Source organism: Astyanax mexicanus, chromosome 11 (assembly GCF_023375975.1).
Source record: "Astyanax mexicanus isolate ESR-SI-001 chromosome 11, AstMex3_surface, whole genome shotgun sequence".
Taxonomy (NCBI): Eukaryota; Metazoa; Chordata; class Actinopteri; order Characiformes; family Acestrorhamphidae; genus Astyanax; species Astyanax mexicanus.
The window spans coordinates 49,235,437-49,252,607 of record NC_064418.1 but is presented as its reverse complement, the minus strand read 5'-3'; the positions used below and the strand labels follow the sequence as shown (position 1 = coordinate 49,252,607).

The window sequence follows — 17,171 nt, the reverse complement described above, 5'->3', positions numbered from 1 at the left end:
TATCAAATATTTCTGATCCTGAGAGCTGATCAGATTATATTTTTGAGTTAGGGATTACAACAGCTCTGTTTGTCGCTGATTATACTCAATCTAGTATATGTGTAGAATGTGTAAGACTAACGCATCACATGGAGGAAAGAGAAGAAAGATTTAACACTTAACATGATTAACCAGATACCCCTCTACAGAGTTCATCACCAGCCCAGTACAGTGGGTAGCTATTAGTACAGCAACAAAGCAGAGCTAACAAACACCACTAACCACACAAACCACATTTACCCTAATAATGTAAAGAGTAGTACATTATAAAATTCCTGTAAAATTATGTATTAGCTACCAGATTTGGCTGGAAAGAATAATGTTAAAATAGAAGCTAAAAGATTATCAGCATTTAAAATTAAAACTTCCCAACATTTCCACCAGATCTGAGATTCACACCTTTCAGACGCTAACACACCTAACAGCGCTCTGTTATTGTGACTGTAGCCTCCTAAAGATGCTTTATTAACACTATCACTCATCTTTCATTTCAGCTGGGGCAGCCGGAGGCGGCTCTGTCGGGTTTTCGGGGCTTGTTTTAAGTTGCCTGCGAACTGTATTAAAACCTCAGGCAGCTAAAGCAAGTCTGGAACACCTGGACACACACCAGCACACCACCACTGACTGGTTATACTGGATCCCAGCAAACATCAGCACGTCACCACCACTGTTAATTTATCAACAACAATGGAGATAAGCAGATATTCAATATTCAATAAAGCCGGAGAAATATACCACAGAATACAGCTGATATTCCATTTTATATATATATAAAAAAGTATATACTTACCAATCTAAATCTCTGAACTGTCCACATGTGTATAAAAGCAGCAGCTACTCTAGAACTAGAACTTGTACATGTGTATAATGTGTAAGACTATTAAGACTATTAAGACTATTTAAGACAAGTAACCAGATCCCCTCTCCAGAGTGCATCACCAGCCCAGTACAGTACAGAGTAGCTATTAGCACAGCAACACATGCTGGGACTGCTTCTTCAAACATTAGTGGACGAATGTGTCTCAGGCTCTCAGGAGCTCAGTAAACTCCAGCACTGTGGTACAGTGATAGGATGCAACAACAAGTCTGTTGAAATTTCACTACTCACTACTAAATATTCCACAGCCAACTGTCAGTGATATTATAACACAGTGGAAGAGACTGGGAACGACAGTGACTCTGTGCTCTGTCAGTATAATATAACAGAGCGGGGTCAGCGAATGCTGAGGAGCATAGTGCACAGAGATCATTACTACACCTGTGGGTAGGAGTGTGTAATAGATTGGAAGACAGTGAGAGATTATCCACAGTGTTTAAAAACTCCTGCAGCACTGCTGCAGTATCTGATCCACCCAATTATCTCTACTAATAGACTTCAACTTGGTTTCTGACACTGTATAATTTACTATAACCTATAAATATTGACTAAAACTCATTGTGTATCTATATATACAAGATTATTTAAACACCTGCTCATTGTTTAATTAAATACATTAGGCATTCGACAGCATGGTGCCATTAGGTTCATATTTGTTTATCTGCTCTAGAGAGTCTTATTCTATTGGCAATAGCTTTTCCTCAATGACAAACAAGGTTGTGTCAGTCAGCAAAAACTTCTTTAATTGAATGAATGCATTAATTAGGGGTCATAGAACATTATTTGAACATGTATTTAATCTTGCCAATACTGTTCATATGTTATATCAGGATTTCTTAATGAATAAACCAATAAAAATGCTTCAAAGAGTATGGGAATCAAATATTTTTACTTTGACCTCTATTGACCTGCAAGTGGCTGATGTTTTTTTCTTGTCCTCTAAAGTTTGTGGTTTTGTCATTGGTTAATCATCATCATTATCAGAAAGGGTGAACACAATTATTTGTACATGTTTTGTGTAAGTTTTTCAGTCTTGTCTTTCACATAATATATATATAGCAGTTGTTCTTCACATTGTGTAATCAATTTTTAGAAAGAATGGCCCAAAACTGGGAAGTTTTCTAAAATAGAGAAATGCTGGGGACACACTTAAAAACCAAAATTTCCTGTAAAGTTGGTGGTTCAAGCTCTTATTCTTTATATTTAATGAGGAATGGACCAATAGAAATGCCTGTGGAATTACTTGGAATATTTTTTTCATCATAGACTCTTATAATGTTTAATTATAAGAGCCTGTTTGTCCTGTAAAGATGGTGGTTTAATCCATTATATTATGTTTTTGTCTATAATAATATTTTCCCATTGACTTCAATTGAAAGTGAAGCAGTTTTTGTTATTATTTTTCTTTTTTGCAAACTTGATGGATGAAACCCTCTTGCCATGTCTTTTGTCAATGGCTAATTAATATGATCATGGGGTAAAAAGCCTTTTAAATTTATAGCCCCCGCCCTGGAGCTCTGGTGGTGAAGTTGGTGGTCCAACCCCTTTGTCTTGTTTCAATATTTATATATATATGAATTTTATTAAGGATGGACATTCAATGACGTAAATTGAAAGTGAAGCAGATTTTTTTCGGTAGTTAAAGCCTCCCATGATATATATATTTTTTCAATTTAAAAAATATAATTTTATGAAAATTAGAACAATAGAAAATGTATTGGAACCAAATCTTTTTCTACTGACTTCCATTTCAAGAGAAGCAATATTTTTGCTTTTCTTGTATTTTATTAAGAATGGACAAGTGGAAACAAATATGAATAGGAAACAAATATTTTTGAAAGTGAAGTAATTCTTTTGGGTATTTTATTTTTCCTGTAAATTTGGTGATTAAAGCCCTCTTGCTATGTCTTTTGTCAATGGTTAATCAATATGATCATGATGTAAAAAGCCTTTTAAATTTATAGCCCCCCGTCCTGGAGCTCCGGGACACAGTGTTCCCGGTGTTTGGCCGCGCGCGCCGGAGCGTGCCTAAAAGGTAAACAGCGGGCAGCAGGCCGGCTCTGTTTGCAGAGAGGCGAAGCGGCGGAAAAGAGAGAGGATCTGAACTGGTTTCCATGTCAAACACTTCAATTCTCCATAGAAACTCCGATCTTAACGCTGAAACTTTATTAAAGGCAGATAGCGGTAAGCGATAAGCGCGCGGTTTCTATCGGTGTGTTTTTTATTGCGCGCGGGGAGGGCTGACAGAGGTAAATTGCTCTTTTAATTAAAGCAATGCTCCAGAGGAAATTGCTGTCTGAATATTGTCTCAGAGATGGGCGCTGCTGACAGTTGCCTGGAAACTTCAATCTGTTTCACATTTATTCCAGATCCCAGTTTTGAGATAAAGTTTAATAAAAAATCTCCCCCTCAATGAAAGCCTAAGCCCGCGTGCGCCTGCAGCACAATGCCCCAGCGCTGCGGAGGAGGAAGCCTAGTGTTTAACATGTATCTCTCAGGTACGGCTGGATCTCTACTTACTAACACGCTATTTACTACCCAGCAGAAGATGCTGAGCTCAGGGCCCTGATCATCCCTTCCCTTTACCTCTCTTCTTCCCTCTCTTTCCTTCCTTCCTTCATTTCCTCTCCACCTTTCTACATCATCTACTTCTCTGAGTTTTCCTTTATTATTCATCTAGTTCCATTCCTTTCCTATGTTCTCAAAACTTCTACTTTGGTTTATTTAGTAGTTTTTCTTCTTTTCTTTCATTATTTTCTCATTTTGCCACCTTAGTTTTTTCTCTTTCCACTGCCCTCTTCTCTTCTCCACTCCTCTGAAAATGCTCTATTCTATTCCCTCTACTCCTCTTCTTCTACTTTGCTTTCTCCTCCTTGTATCTTCTTCTAATTTCTTTCCTCAGGTAAAGTCCCTCTTCTGAGATCTTCTCTTTATGTGTATTTTGAATCGTTATTCTTTTCTCATTTTGTCTCCTCGTCAATCTTTTCTTCTCCTGACTTCCTTTTTCATTTTCTCAGATCTTGTGTCTTCTCTTCTCTTCTCTTCTCTTCTCTTCTCTTCTCTTCTCTTCTCTTCTCTTCTCTTCTCTTCTCTTCTCTTCTTTTTTGTATTTTTATTTCTCCATTCTCCTTCCAACTTCACATCTCCTTTCCTATTTTCTTGTCTTTTCTTTTCTTCTCCTTCTGTCTCCTTCTTCTCTTCTCTTCTCTTCTCTTCTCTTCTCTTCTCTTCTCTTCTCTTCTCTTCTCTTCTCTTCTCTTCTCTTCTCTTCTCTTCTCTTCTCTTCTCTTCTCTTCTCCTCCGCGCGCCTCTCCGAGCTTTGGCGCGCGGCTGCTCGCTCCGCGCGTCTTTAGGCGGGAGGTTTGGAGCGGATGTCCTTTTTCCTGGACGCGTTTCCTGACTCCTCTGTTGAGATCCAGCAGTGAAATCTTTCACTACAGACTCACTGCACTGTTTATCATCAGCTCCTCCACACATTTAAACACACAGCTGATGGAAACGCGGAATGATCACCTTTACAGATCACAGATTTTCCCTGAAATTGGAAAAAATATATATATATTATTACTGAGTCTGTTTTCCCATTTTTTCATAATTAAACGGATGTTTAAGTTGAGTTGGGTGGATGAGTGAACTACAGTAATCTGTTGTACTTTAGATCCTACAGAAAACTTACTGAAGGACACTAAAACATCGTCGTGGAGCCCCATCAACACAGGAGTGCAGAAAGGTAAGAACATCCGATAAATATAACGGTAAATATTTTTAACATTAAAATATTATCATACTGTTCTCTAAAATGATTTAAAAGTACCTTTAGATTCTTTATTTACTCCCCAGAGAATAAAAAAAACACATATATTGCTTACTTTGTGTAAAGGTAAACGAATATCGCATATATATTTATGTTCTTTAAGAATTTTGTTTGGTTTAATGGTTTATTACTGATAAACATAAATAAGAGCTTGTATTAAAAGAGGGTTGAAATAGTTTTCATTAATACAAACACAGTAATACAAAATTAATCCACCTCTTTCTGATTTTCACTCATTTGTATATCCATACTTAAAATCAGATCGCAATTTTTACATTTCATTTGCATTTGATCATTATATAAAATCGGATTTAAAAGCTCTTTTTTATCGTGTCAGATTATTAAAACGTATTCATTATTAGTTCTTTGTATTTTTACTGCTTAAAAGACGCCCCGGGGCCTCTCCCGTTTTAGATTTATACATTTATACTTATAAGCAACTGGTTTTATGGACCATTCTTAATAAGTATAAAACGTACTGCTTTTATGTTAGTTTAACATGAGTATTAATTTATAAATAATCGTTCCATTTCGTGTTCCATGAACGGATCAATTTAGAGATGGATATTTTATTCCTTAAATAGTGGTTGAACTGCGAGCTTCTATACTATTTATAAATCATCATTTTGCTATGGTCAATAAAATCTAACTACATTTTAGTTTATTTAAACGTGAATTAATAAAACCGAAGCGTGTTTGGAGCGCTATGTTTTATCGGAATGTTAAAAAAAAAAAAATCTGCACTTCCTAAATAGGTAACGCGTTAAAAAAATACTCAAATAATATTTATCTATAGTGACTTTGATTAAATGATTTCGTTCGGTTAAGGAGAAATTTAATGATACAGATTCATATTAATAATAATTGGGAGCTCGTGTGATTTTAAAAATAATGCTTATTTATTACTGAATAGCGCAAAAACAGTGGATCTGTAAAAAATAACAGTAGCAGAACACACACATTCACTGTAGTTTACAAACAAATAATAATACAAAAACAATCTATGTAAACATATACATATATAAACATAAAAATACTTTAAAAATACAATGTGTAGACAGAGGTGTAAACATAAGCGTGCAACTGAATGCATTAGTTTATATGCATTAGTACTACGATCAGTTTACACTTTACAATTTAACACTTTATGATGCTGTTTGTTCTGCTTTTGTTCACTCTCAAACATAAGTGTAATATAATATTGTACTTAATGGCAGGCCTGGTTTATTGTAATGTATTTCGACGTGATTTTTCTACACTGCAATGTTATAACGCAGTAAGCTCAAAGAGTACGATTAGATAACTAGTGCCAAATAGCGCTCTTTGTGTGGAAATGTGGAACAATATGTGTTTGTTTAGTGCTATAATGTTTCATTTAGTACCTTATTATCTTCTTTGGTATTGTGCTTTGTTCGTTTAATATTGTGTGGGGTCATTCAGTACTATACGTGTGAATGCCTACAATATTGAAGTAATCCATGCAGTGCTGACTACACATTTTTGATGCACTAAAATACTAAATTAGAACTGCACATTAATTATAAAATGCTTACAGTACTTCATCAATACATATCATTCTAGACTAAAACCTCCAGTACACACTAAGAAAAATAAGTACAGATTGGTACTTAAAAGAGTATAAAGCTTGTCGCTGGCGCTGTACCATATTGAGTTACAAAAAAGTACCTTTCAGTGAAAGTCCTTTTTTAGCCATGTTTTTTGTGCAAGTAAAGATTATAAAGATTGTAAACATTATCATCAACTGAATATGTGTCAAGAACTTGATCATCCAAAATTGATACAGAATACTGAATGTACCCTTTGGCTGTTTAAATGGTACAACTCTGTACTTATTCCTGTTAGAAAAGACTTTGTACTTCAGAGGGAACAAATCTGACCTGTAAAGACCAACATTGTACCTTTGAAGATACAATTACAAATAATTTACCTTTGAGTACAAAAAGTACTCATATCCTACCTCTGTTGTTTAGAGTGTACAAGACATCTACTTATATCAATGTGTTAATTTAATACTTCGTGCTAATTCAGTAGAATGTGTTTCAGTAATAATGTATGTGATGTGTTCATTAAGTAGTTTAATGTATTAATACAGTGCTGTGATATATTATTTTAGTAATGTAAAGTGAGTTCAAAATAACGATCCCAGCTGGCATTTTGACGTTGAATCAACGTTGAATCAACTGTTTTTAACGTTGATATAGCAACGTTCAACCTTTAATAAACCATACCTCACTAAAATGAGAAAATGGTTCCTATAGTTAACAAAGTGTTAACAATAAGCTTACATCACTGTAGTTAAGCTGAGGATAACGAAAGTGACCCACCACCACCAATATGATTCAACATCTGATCTCAAAAACACTAAAACAGTAAAACTAATAGAACATAAACATGATGTTAAATTAAAAAGCAGTTACTGCAAATAGAAGTAAAACACTTTTTCATTCCTCCATCCAACCGTTTTTAGAAATTATATGGTGATGGTTGAAGACATTATGTTGATTCAACGTTAAAATGTTGGCACAACCATTGAACATTAAATGTTGATTCAACATTGTTTCAACGTTGAAACAACAACATACATGACTTTAGTCATATTTCAACCACATGTCAACGTTGAAGGTCGGTTGTGTGCCAGCTGTCTCAACTACTATGTGGGACATTACAGAAGCATTTAACCAGGTTTATTACAGTGGTAAGTGCTGTTAATTGTGAACCTTTATTATAAAGTATTTATGAAAGTTCTGATCCACAGCTTTATGTGCACGTGTTCCCGCAGGCAGTGGTCAGATCCAGCTGTGGCAGTTCCTGCTGGAGCTCCTGTCCGACAGTTCCAACACCTCCTGCATCGCGTGGGAGGGAACTAACGGCGAGTTCAAGCTGCTGGACCCAGATGAGGTCGCGCGGCGCTGGGGGGAGAGGAAGAGCAAGCCCAGCATGAACTACGACAAGCTGAGCCGCGCGCTCCGCTACTACTACGACAAGAACATCATGAGCAAGGTACACGGAAAGCGCTACGCCTACAAGTTCGACTTCCACGGCCTCGCGCAGGTGTGCCAGCCCACCTCCACCGAGCAGGCCCTGTACAAACTGCAGACCAACTTCACCCCCATCCCGTTCTCCGGCATCCCCAACATCTCCAAACTCAACCTGGGGCCCCCTGGCTTCTCCTATTGGCCCGCCTCCCCCCAGGCCCTGTACCACAGCCACGCGCTGCAGCCCGGCGGCGCCTTCAGCACCGTATCCCCCGCGCACCTGAGCTGCGTCAACAACCTCAACAACATCAACAACCACTACAACTGAGAGAGAGAGAGAGAGCACCTGCACGCACGCGCAGCGGCTAAACCCCGCCCACAGCTCACAGAACACACACAATACTAAATTACCGCATTATAGTACTAAATAATACTCAATTACAGCGTTACAGTACCTAATTATTACTGAATTACTGCATTTTAGTACTGAATTATTACACACAATATTCAATTACTTAATTATTACACACATTACACACAATACTCAGTTCTTGCATTACAGCACTGAATAAATACTGAATTACATTACAGTACTGAATTATTGCACACAGTTCTGAATTAACACTGAATTACTACATTGCAGTACTGAATTATTACACACAGTACTAAAATAATACTGAATTACTAAATAACAGTACTGAATTAGTACACAATTACTGCATTACAGTAGTGGGTTAGTGATGAATTTCTGCAATAGAATACTGAGTTAATATTACATTTCTACATTACAGCCCTGGATTATTACTGAATTACTACATTACAGTACAGAATTAATCCTGAAATACTGCATTACAATACTGGATTTATACTGAATTAATACATTGCAGACTGAATTAACCCTGTAAAAACTGAATTACTGCATTACACTTCTTAGTTAATACTGAATAACTACAATACAGTACTCAATTAATGCTGTCACAGTGAATCAGTGCTGTAAATTGTTAATTCAACACCATGACATTTATTCGTACTTTTACGTTTTGATTTAGTAATAAAACATATTTATTCAGTACTTTAATGTGTTTATGGTGCTGTGGGAGGTTTTGCTGTAGTGTTTTGCTCTGATTCTGGACGTGCAGCTGAGATTCGGCTGGTAAAGGACATGCTGAGGTCTTCAGGTCTGCTGAAGGTTGTGTGAAGGTCGTTTGAAGGTTGTTTGAAGGTCGTGTGAAGGTGAAGGTGATGGACTCTGACATAGCTGAAGAGTTTCATTCAGAAATCCTTTAATCCTGATTAAACTCCACAGGCTGGTGAGGATTAATGAGATAATGTGGCTCCGCCCCATGAACTGAAAATCAAACAAAAATAAGCAGCATTTTATCATTAATTTAATTGAAGTTTTGTCACATTTAGCCACTTTATTATATTTATTATATTATATTTATTTAGTAGTCTGAGCTACTTTAATATGAACATGGAGGATAATTGAGTTTATATGTTTTTTTTCTCATCCAGACCCCAGTGTTGTATATATTTTTGATATTTTGAGTATTTCTGTACTGTAAATCAAGGAGTTTTTGTTTTATTCTGGGGTTTAGTGATATAGGTAGTTGTATAATATGTTTATTGTTTTATTATACGGACAAATTTCATGAAGCTTTAAAGCAGGCATACAGTAAGTGATTAAATCTGCATTTTGAATATTTAAATTTTACTTTAAATTTTAACAGTGGCTGTTTTGTGTTTTTTATTGGTTGAAATTTGCTGTTGAATAAAATTAAGTTTAAAACATCAGATATTATTAGATAAAAAATATTCAGACACAACATTTTTAATCTATCTACCAGATATTTCACCTCTGGCCTAAATTCATATTTCTGAGTTTATGAACCTTTTACCTTTTTTTTTTTTTTTTTTTTTTTTTACATTTTTAACAATTTTGAACCTGAATTTTGTTCATCTTAAAATTTTAGATCTGAGTTTTGTAGATGTAAATGTAGTTTTATTTTTTTTAATCCAAACTAAATTGGATCTGATTTTTTTATTTAAAAAAAAAATGATATTCCAAAGTTTCTAATAGTTGAAAATTCTAACGTTATTTTTTTATCTGAAAATGATGAACCTGTTTTTTGTTTATTCAAAAATTTAAGATCTGATTTTTTAAATTACATAAACAAATATTACAGCAAACATCACATGCTCAAAACACAAAAAAACTGCATTTGTGAAAAGTCAAATTTTTGAATTAAACCATTTAATATTTTAAGTTTATTAAAAGTCAGGTCATAAAATTCACATATAAAAATGTAAACTGAAGTGCTTAAATAAGCTTTGAAGCTCCATAGAATTTGCTGGTGTTTCTATAAACTGACGCTTCTGACTGTTTCTGAATGAGCCCTGAATGTGTGAAATCCAGCTCAGATCTGAATATAAGAAACCAGAATATTCAGCCTGTATTTAAGGCTGATGAATTCTGCTCTGGGTAAATGAATGATGTGAAATAAAATAATAAACCATGTAAAACACACCTGAATATATTGTTTTTTTTACTTTGAGCTGGAATACGGCCAGTTATATATTTATATTTTATGCATATATATTTATGCATGCATTTTTTAAATATTGTTATTGTAAATAGCATTGCTCTATGATATTGAAATACATATTGAATTTAAAAATACACCTATGCATATAAATCATAGATATATTTCAAACACGTTATATTGATACATGATATTTATATTGATATTTCAACATTCAGTCAGGACTGTGCTTATTAAGTGTTTAAATTATTTAGTATTTCATCAATCAGTACCAGTCAAAAGTTTGGACACACCTTAAGTTTACATTTTTTATAATTAATACTAAAGTGATCCAAACTATAAAGAAGAAAAACGCCTGTAAGTATTTATTATACAAAAAGTGTTAAATAACCCAGAATATATCCTAGTTTATATTTTGTATTTTTAAAAAGTATCTCCTCTTGTTTAGATGATCAGTTTTGAACATCTCTGCTGGATTTTCTCAGTCAGTTTTATGAGGTAGAGTCTCCTGGAATTCAGGCTTTCAGTTAACAGCTGTGCTGAACTCATCAAGAGTTAATTACTTGAATTTCTTGTCTCTTAATAAAGTGTTTGAGAGCATCAGTTAAAGTAAAGTAGTGAAGAGGTAGAGTTACAGGTATACAGAGAATAGTGAAGATTTGCAAAGACCATCGAAAACGTTATGATGATGAAACTGGCTGGTTGGATTTAGCCACAAGGTGGCGCCACACTTCCACTTTATTCACCATCATCTAAATGAACAGTACAGCTCTTTATAAAAAAAAAGAGAATAAAAGAAGAGAGAAAGAGGGATATTTTTGTTTTATTGTAAACCATGTTCTTCAATACTCAGGACTTTATTATTATTATTATTATTGGTACAGTGAGTGGATCAGATACAGCAGTGCTGCTGGACTTTTTAAACACCTCCGTTTTACTGCTGTAACCAGAACTATTCAGGAAACAGTGTAGAGTATTGAAGTACAGATACAAAACTACAGTCGGCAACTACAGAGTAAAATGTGAAAATATGTGAAATATATGAAATATATGTGAAATATGATCAGTGGAGCTGATAAGATGAATAATGGGTTTAGAAACAAGGAGGTGGTCATAATGTTATGGTTGGTCAGTGTAAACACCTATTACACAAATAAAGAACAACACTGAACTGACCTCACTCACTGTGTGTGTGTGTGTGTGAGAGAGAGAGAGAGAGAGAGAGAGAGAGAGAGAGAGAGAGAGAGAGAAAGAGCGTGTATGTGTGTGTGTGTGTGTGTGTGTGTGTGTGTCTGTGTGTGTGTGTGAGAGAGAGAGAGAGAGAGAGAGAGAGAGAGAGAGAGAGAGAGAGAGAGAGAGAAAGAGCGTGTATGTGTGTGTGTGTGTGTGTGTGTGTGTGTGTCTGTGTCTGTGTGTGTGTGAGACACAGGGTTGTTAAGCTGTGTGTGTGTTCTGCATATTAATGGACAAGCCTGGACTCTGCTATTGAAGGCTACACACTCGCTCACCCTCCCTCTCTCTCTCTCTCTCTCTTTCTCTCTCTTTCTATCTCTCTTTCTCTCTGTGTTTATCTCTGTCACTCTTATTCTCTGTCTGTATCTTTCTTTCTTTCTTTCTTTCTTTATCTGTATCTTTCTTTCTTTCTTTCTTTCTTTCTTTCTTTCTTTCTTTCTTTCTTTCTTTCTCTGTATCTGTATCTTTCTTTCTTTCTTTCTTTCTTTCTTTCTTTCTTTCTTTCTTTCTTTCTTTCTTTCTCTCTGTCTCTCTCTCTCTCACACACACACACACACACACACACAAACAAACTATTTTTCATTTCACACTCCTACACATGTACCAGCTTTACCCACCCAGTGTCTATGTATATGGTGTATTAATTTGTGTGTGTGCATGGTGTGTGTGTATGAGTGTGTATAGTATGTGTGTGTGTGTGTATGGTGTGTGTGTGTGTGGGCTGCAGCACGATTCTCTCTGAAACATTCATACCCATTCAGAAATTATGCAGCAGTCTCCCTCCAGTGTGTGCATATCTGTGTGTGAATGTGTGTGTGTGTGTGTATGTGTGTGTGTATGTGTGTGTGTGTGTGTGTGTGTGTGTGTGTGTGTAGCTGAAGGCGTTATCTGCTTACATAACCCGTCCTGTCCACCTGCAGACCTGAGTGACAGAGCAGTGATTAATGCAGCAGTTTATTACTCAGGATTATTAAAGGCTTTAAAGGGCCCACAGCCCATAATAACCCAGAGTAACCCAGAATAACCCATGTGTGTTCAGATATTAAAGAAACATAATAAGTTTAAACTCTGGTATCTCTAGACAGCAGAGCTTCAGACAGTATGTTCTTATTTTGAGACCCACTGCCTCTCTGCCAGTCTTATTTCCACACCCTGGGCTGCCAGGTATGGAACACAACATCAGCAGAGACAGTTCAGGAGAATAAACTGTGAATCGGTTTCTCTGATTTTGCTATTTATAGGTTTATGTTTGAGTAAAATGAACATTGTTGTTTTATTCTATAAACTACAGACAACATTTCTCCCAAATTCCAAATAAAAATATTTTCATTTAGAGCATTTATTTACAGAAAATGAGAAATGACTGAAATAACAAAAAAGATGCAGAGCTTTCAGACCTCAAATAATACAAAGAAAACAAGTTCATATTCATAAAGTTTTAAGAGTTCAGAAATCAATATTTGGTGGAATAATCCTGATTTTTAATCAAGTTTTTTTTATGCATCTTGGCATCATGTTCTCCTCCATCAGTCTTACACACTGCTTTTTGATAGCTTTATTCCTGGCTGTGATCACCCATCTTCCTCTTGATTATGTACCAGAGGTTTTCAAATTGGTAAAATCAAAGAAACTCATAATTTTTAAGTGGACTCTTATTATTTTCCAGAGCTGTATATCGGTAAGGCATTTGATAGGTGGAGATGCTTAGAGTCCAGAAGGACTACAAGACAGTTGCTAAGCTGCTAATTTTCTCTTGCACAAGTTAGCACTGTGCTTCAGCTAAGATTAGCTAACCTTAAATGTGCGACAGGATGTGAAAGTTTAACTCTACGTTTGTTTAATTTAGCTCAGAATGTGAATACACATTCCCAGTGCATCAGTGTCCTCAACCTAAATTGATAAAGCTAACTGTATACCATATTTTTCACACTATAAGGCACACTTTGAGTCCTTTGATTTTCCGAAGAAGTTGCCAGTAATCCGTTGCACCTTATGAATGAATTCTACCAGTCAGGTATTAAGGAGCAGTAAAGACACTTTGCTGAAACACCTGTCATCATTTTAGTGTGGGATTTTAGGTTTCATGGCTAAATTGGAGCTGCCTGGTGTTCAATCTTCATTAATTGCACATTGCACCAGTAAGAGCAGTGTGTGAAGGTTCAATTAGCAGGGTAAGAGCACAGTTCTGCTCTAAATAGTGCAATGCACACAACATTATGGGGGACATACCAGAGTTCAAAAGAGGACAAATTGTTGGTGCACGTCTTGCTGGAACATCTGTGACCAAGACAGCAAGTCTTTGTGATGCATCAAGAGCCACGGTATCCAGGGTAATGTCAGCATACCACCAAGAAGCACCAACCACATCCAACAGGATTAACTGTGGACGCTGTAAGAGGAAGCTTTCTGAAAGGGATGTTCGGGTGCTAACCCGGATTGTATCCAAATAACATAAAACCACGGCTGATCAAATCACGGCAGTTTCATTGACCAACCCCTGTACCTAGTGCAGTTTATAGTGAGAAAAGTACAGTAAATGCTGTCCAGTCATTTCAGCAGGTACGTCATTCCTCCGCTGTCTGTCCAACATGTCCACAGCAGATGTAGTTCACAGTGAGGACACGGCGTCTCACCTGAAGACTGGAAACTCCCAGAGCTTAGCGTTCCCTGCAGGGCCGAGGGGGGGGCGGGTTGTTTGGAGGAGCGTTAGCGCTAATCTGAGCGTTATCTGTGCTGTTCAGCAGCTCTTGCGTAACCGGGTCTGTGGATTGGATCTGCTGCTCGGCTCCTCTCTGCTCAGGGGTGAATTTAAACAACACGTCCAGAACCGTTAACCCTGCTTCAGTGATCCAAACCCCCCCCGACTCACTCTCATACAAACTCCCCTGCTAACCACCTCAACAGCTCATCAACCCCCTCATCAACTTCCCTCAGCTTCAGGAGAGAGGAGCTAAACAGCACTGCAAAAGTGGGATTAAATACAGCAGTTTAATTATTCCAAACCTATTTAACACAAAGCCAATCAGATCTTTCAGATCTTTCAATAAGTAACCTTTTAATAAACAAAAGACCCGTCTCGCATGGTTACGGTTGCTATGTGTGACTTTGAAGCTTTGAAGCTCAGCATATCAAACACATGATTTTTAATGACAGATCAAAGCAGACCATCTCCCCTCTGCTACAGTTTATACTTTATATATTTATGCTTTATACTTATACTTTTCTATAATCCAGTTATTTTTTGTAGATTATATAATATAATAGAGAAACACATTAAAGACTCAAATACAACAAGAACAACAAGTAATATTTTTTACAAGGTTTCACAATGGGTTGCCCTCTTCCGAGTCAAAATAAAGGTTTATTGATTGATTGATTGATTGATTATATACCAGTTTAATTTCTATAGTGTTGATGTGAGGGGTTAATGCACCTTTTGTTGGGTGCTGTAGTCAAAGGTGTAGGAAGGGGTTTGATATTGGGGGACACATTCGCTAAAATTAATCAAAGCCCTCCTATAGTGACTTAGAACAACATTTGCGGAATTACAGTTAATCACAAAAAAATATTATTTTGTTTATTATTAGTTAAATCCAACCAAAGGTGACTTTACAACCTAAACATGTTCCTCCACATTACATTTACATATTAAAAAATATATGTGTGCAATGTCTGAATTATATACATATATGAGAAAAACTGACCGGTTATCACCTAATATTTATTATTATTATTATTATTATTATTATTATTATTATTATTATTATTATTATATATTGGTATGTCAATTATTTTATATATTTACATTTTCTCCACTCTTTTTTTTTAAATCATTAGCATTGGGTCATGTGTTTTTATTTTTTTTTACTGAAAGCACTTCATACGGTGGTGTCCTTAAATTAAAAGAATGTACCTTTAGGTTTTATAGAGATCTTTGGCAGCAGTTAATATAAACATTAATATAAACGATAACCCAAACCCTCCCAGTCTGTTAGCAGAACAAGACATTATCCAGAAACTTTTTTTATTAGAGTGTATTGTTATTGTTGTGATTCATTAGTCTCATCGTTGATCTCACTTGTAAAACCGGTGTTGTGGCGAATTCAGAACCCCCGCCAGGAAAAGCACCACCTCTCGGCAGAGCACATATGCACCGTCTTCTTGAGAAAAGCGGAAATAATTGCTTTCACTACCTTTCTTAAGAAAGTAGAACCTCCAGAGAGGAGGTGCTTTTCATTGCGGGGTTGCAGATTTCAGTGTGCTTTCAAAATAAAAGTTTATTTAAAATAATTTTTTGCTTTTTCTGCGATATCATTTTTGGTATTTCTATGCCAATGACTGTCGACATTTCTCCACTGTGGCTCGGCACAATAGCAGGAGCATAAATCAGTGCTGTAGAGCTGGTGTGAACACTGTTATAGTGAATAGTGAGAGCGTTATAGTGAAGGGTTGTCTGGCAGCTCTCCAGAGAGTCTTAATGAAGAGCGCTGCTCTCAATCTGTCGTTTTCATCCAGTCACTAACGTTTCGTCAGTGGGCGGCTCTGAGCGCCTCTCCATTCATCCCTCCACCTCCACCTCCACCTCTCTCTGCTAAAGATAGACAACCTGCTGCTTCTCACTGTTTACAGAGAGAGAGAGAGAGAGAAACTACGCCAGTGTCCTACTTACTTACTCTGCTCTGTTTTCCACTCATAACTAGGGATGCTCTGAATATAAAACAACTGTAATTATTCAGCTAAAAATGGTGCTTTCAGCCAAATGAAAAAAAAAGACTGAATAATTAATACTGTAGCATCACTGTGGTAATGAGTGATGACTGAGATCAGGCCATTATCCCATTCAGCAACTTTATTAATAGCACTTAACACTTAATGATCATTGGTTCATTCATAAAAGTACAGCTCAAAGGTGAACAAGGAGACCTTTATTCACCTTTTAAACCAACATCAAAATGTGTTGATCTAGAGGGCATATCATTATAATGTATTGCTAAAAGAGGCACACCGGGCTGCTTCACATCTTTTTTGAAACTTTTGGAAGATTTTATAATTCCCCATTCTAAACTGAATGGAGTCACTCCCATTTGACATTAAAATTAAATTCTAAGCTAATCTCTCAACACACGTCACTGGCAGATTCAAGGGGGTGCAGGGAGTGACACAGCCCATTCTGATACCCCATGGTTGCTGGTATGGTCACTGTATTGGTTGCTAGTTCAGTCACTGAATCAGTTGCTGGTTAAGTTACTGATCTGATAGCTGGTTTGGTCGCTGGTTCAGTTGTTTGATTGGTTGCTGGTTGGAGTGCTGATTCAGTAGTTGGTTTGGTCGCCGGTTCGGCCATTAGTTTGGTCTCTGATTCTGTTGTTGGTTTGGTCACTGGTTCGGCCATTAGTTTGGTCTCTGATTCAGTCATTGGTTTGGTCGCTGGTTCGATCATTAGTTTGGTCTTTGATTTAGTAATTGGTTTGGTCACTGGTTCGGTTATTAGTTTTGTCTCTGATTCAGTCATTGGTTTGGTCGCTGGTTCGGTCATTTGTGTGGTCTCTGATTCAATAGTTGTTTTGGTCACTGGTTCGGTCATTAGTTTGGTCTCTGATTCGGTTGTTGGTTTATTCACTGGTTTCACTGGTCATTAGTTTGGTCTTTGATTCAGTCATTGGTTTGGT

At 36.5% G+C, this 17,171-nt stretch overlaps 1 protein-coding gene across 1 annotated transcript; it reads left to right on the top strand.

Moving 5' to 3' along the window:
* Nucleotides 1-545: 545 nt before the first annotated feature.
* Nucleotides 546-10,253, top strand: fev (FEV transcription factor, ETS family member). The gene is made up of 3 exons (XM_015601996.3): nt 546-3,414; nt 4,575-4,646; nt 7,531-10,253. Exons 1-3 carry the CDS (start codon nt 3,363-3,365, stop codon nt 8,052-8,054), a joined length of 648 nt encoding a protein of 215 aa, XP_015457482.3. The 5' UTR covers nt 546-3,362; the 3' UTR covers nt 8,055-10,253.
* The last annotated feature ends 6,918 nt before the right edge of the window (nt 10,254-17,171 follow it).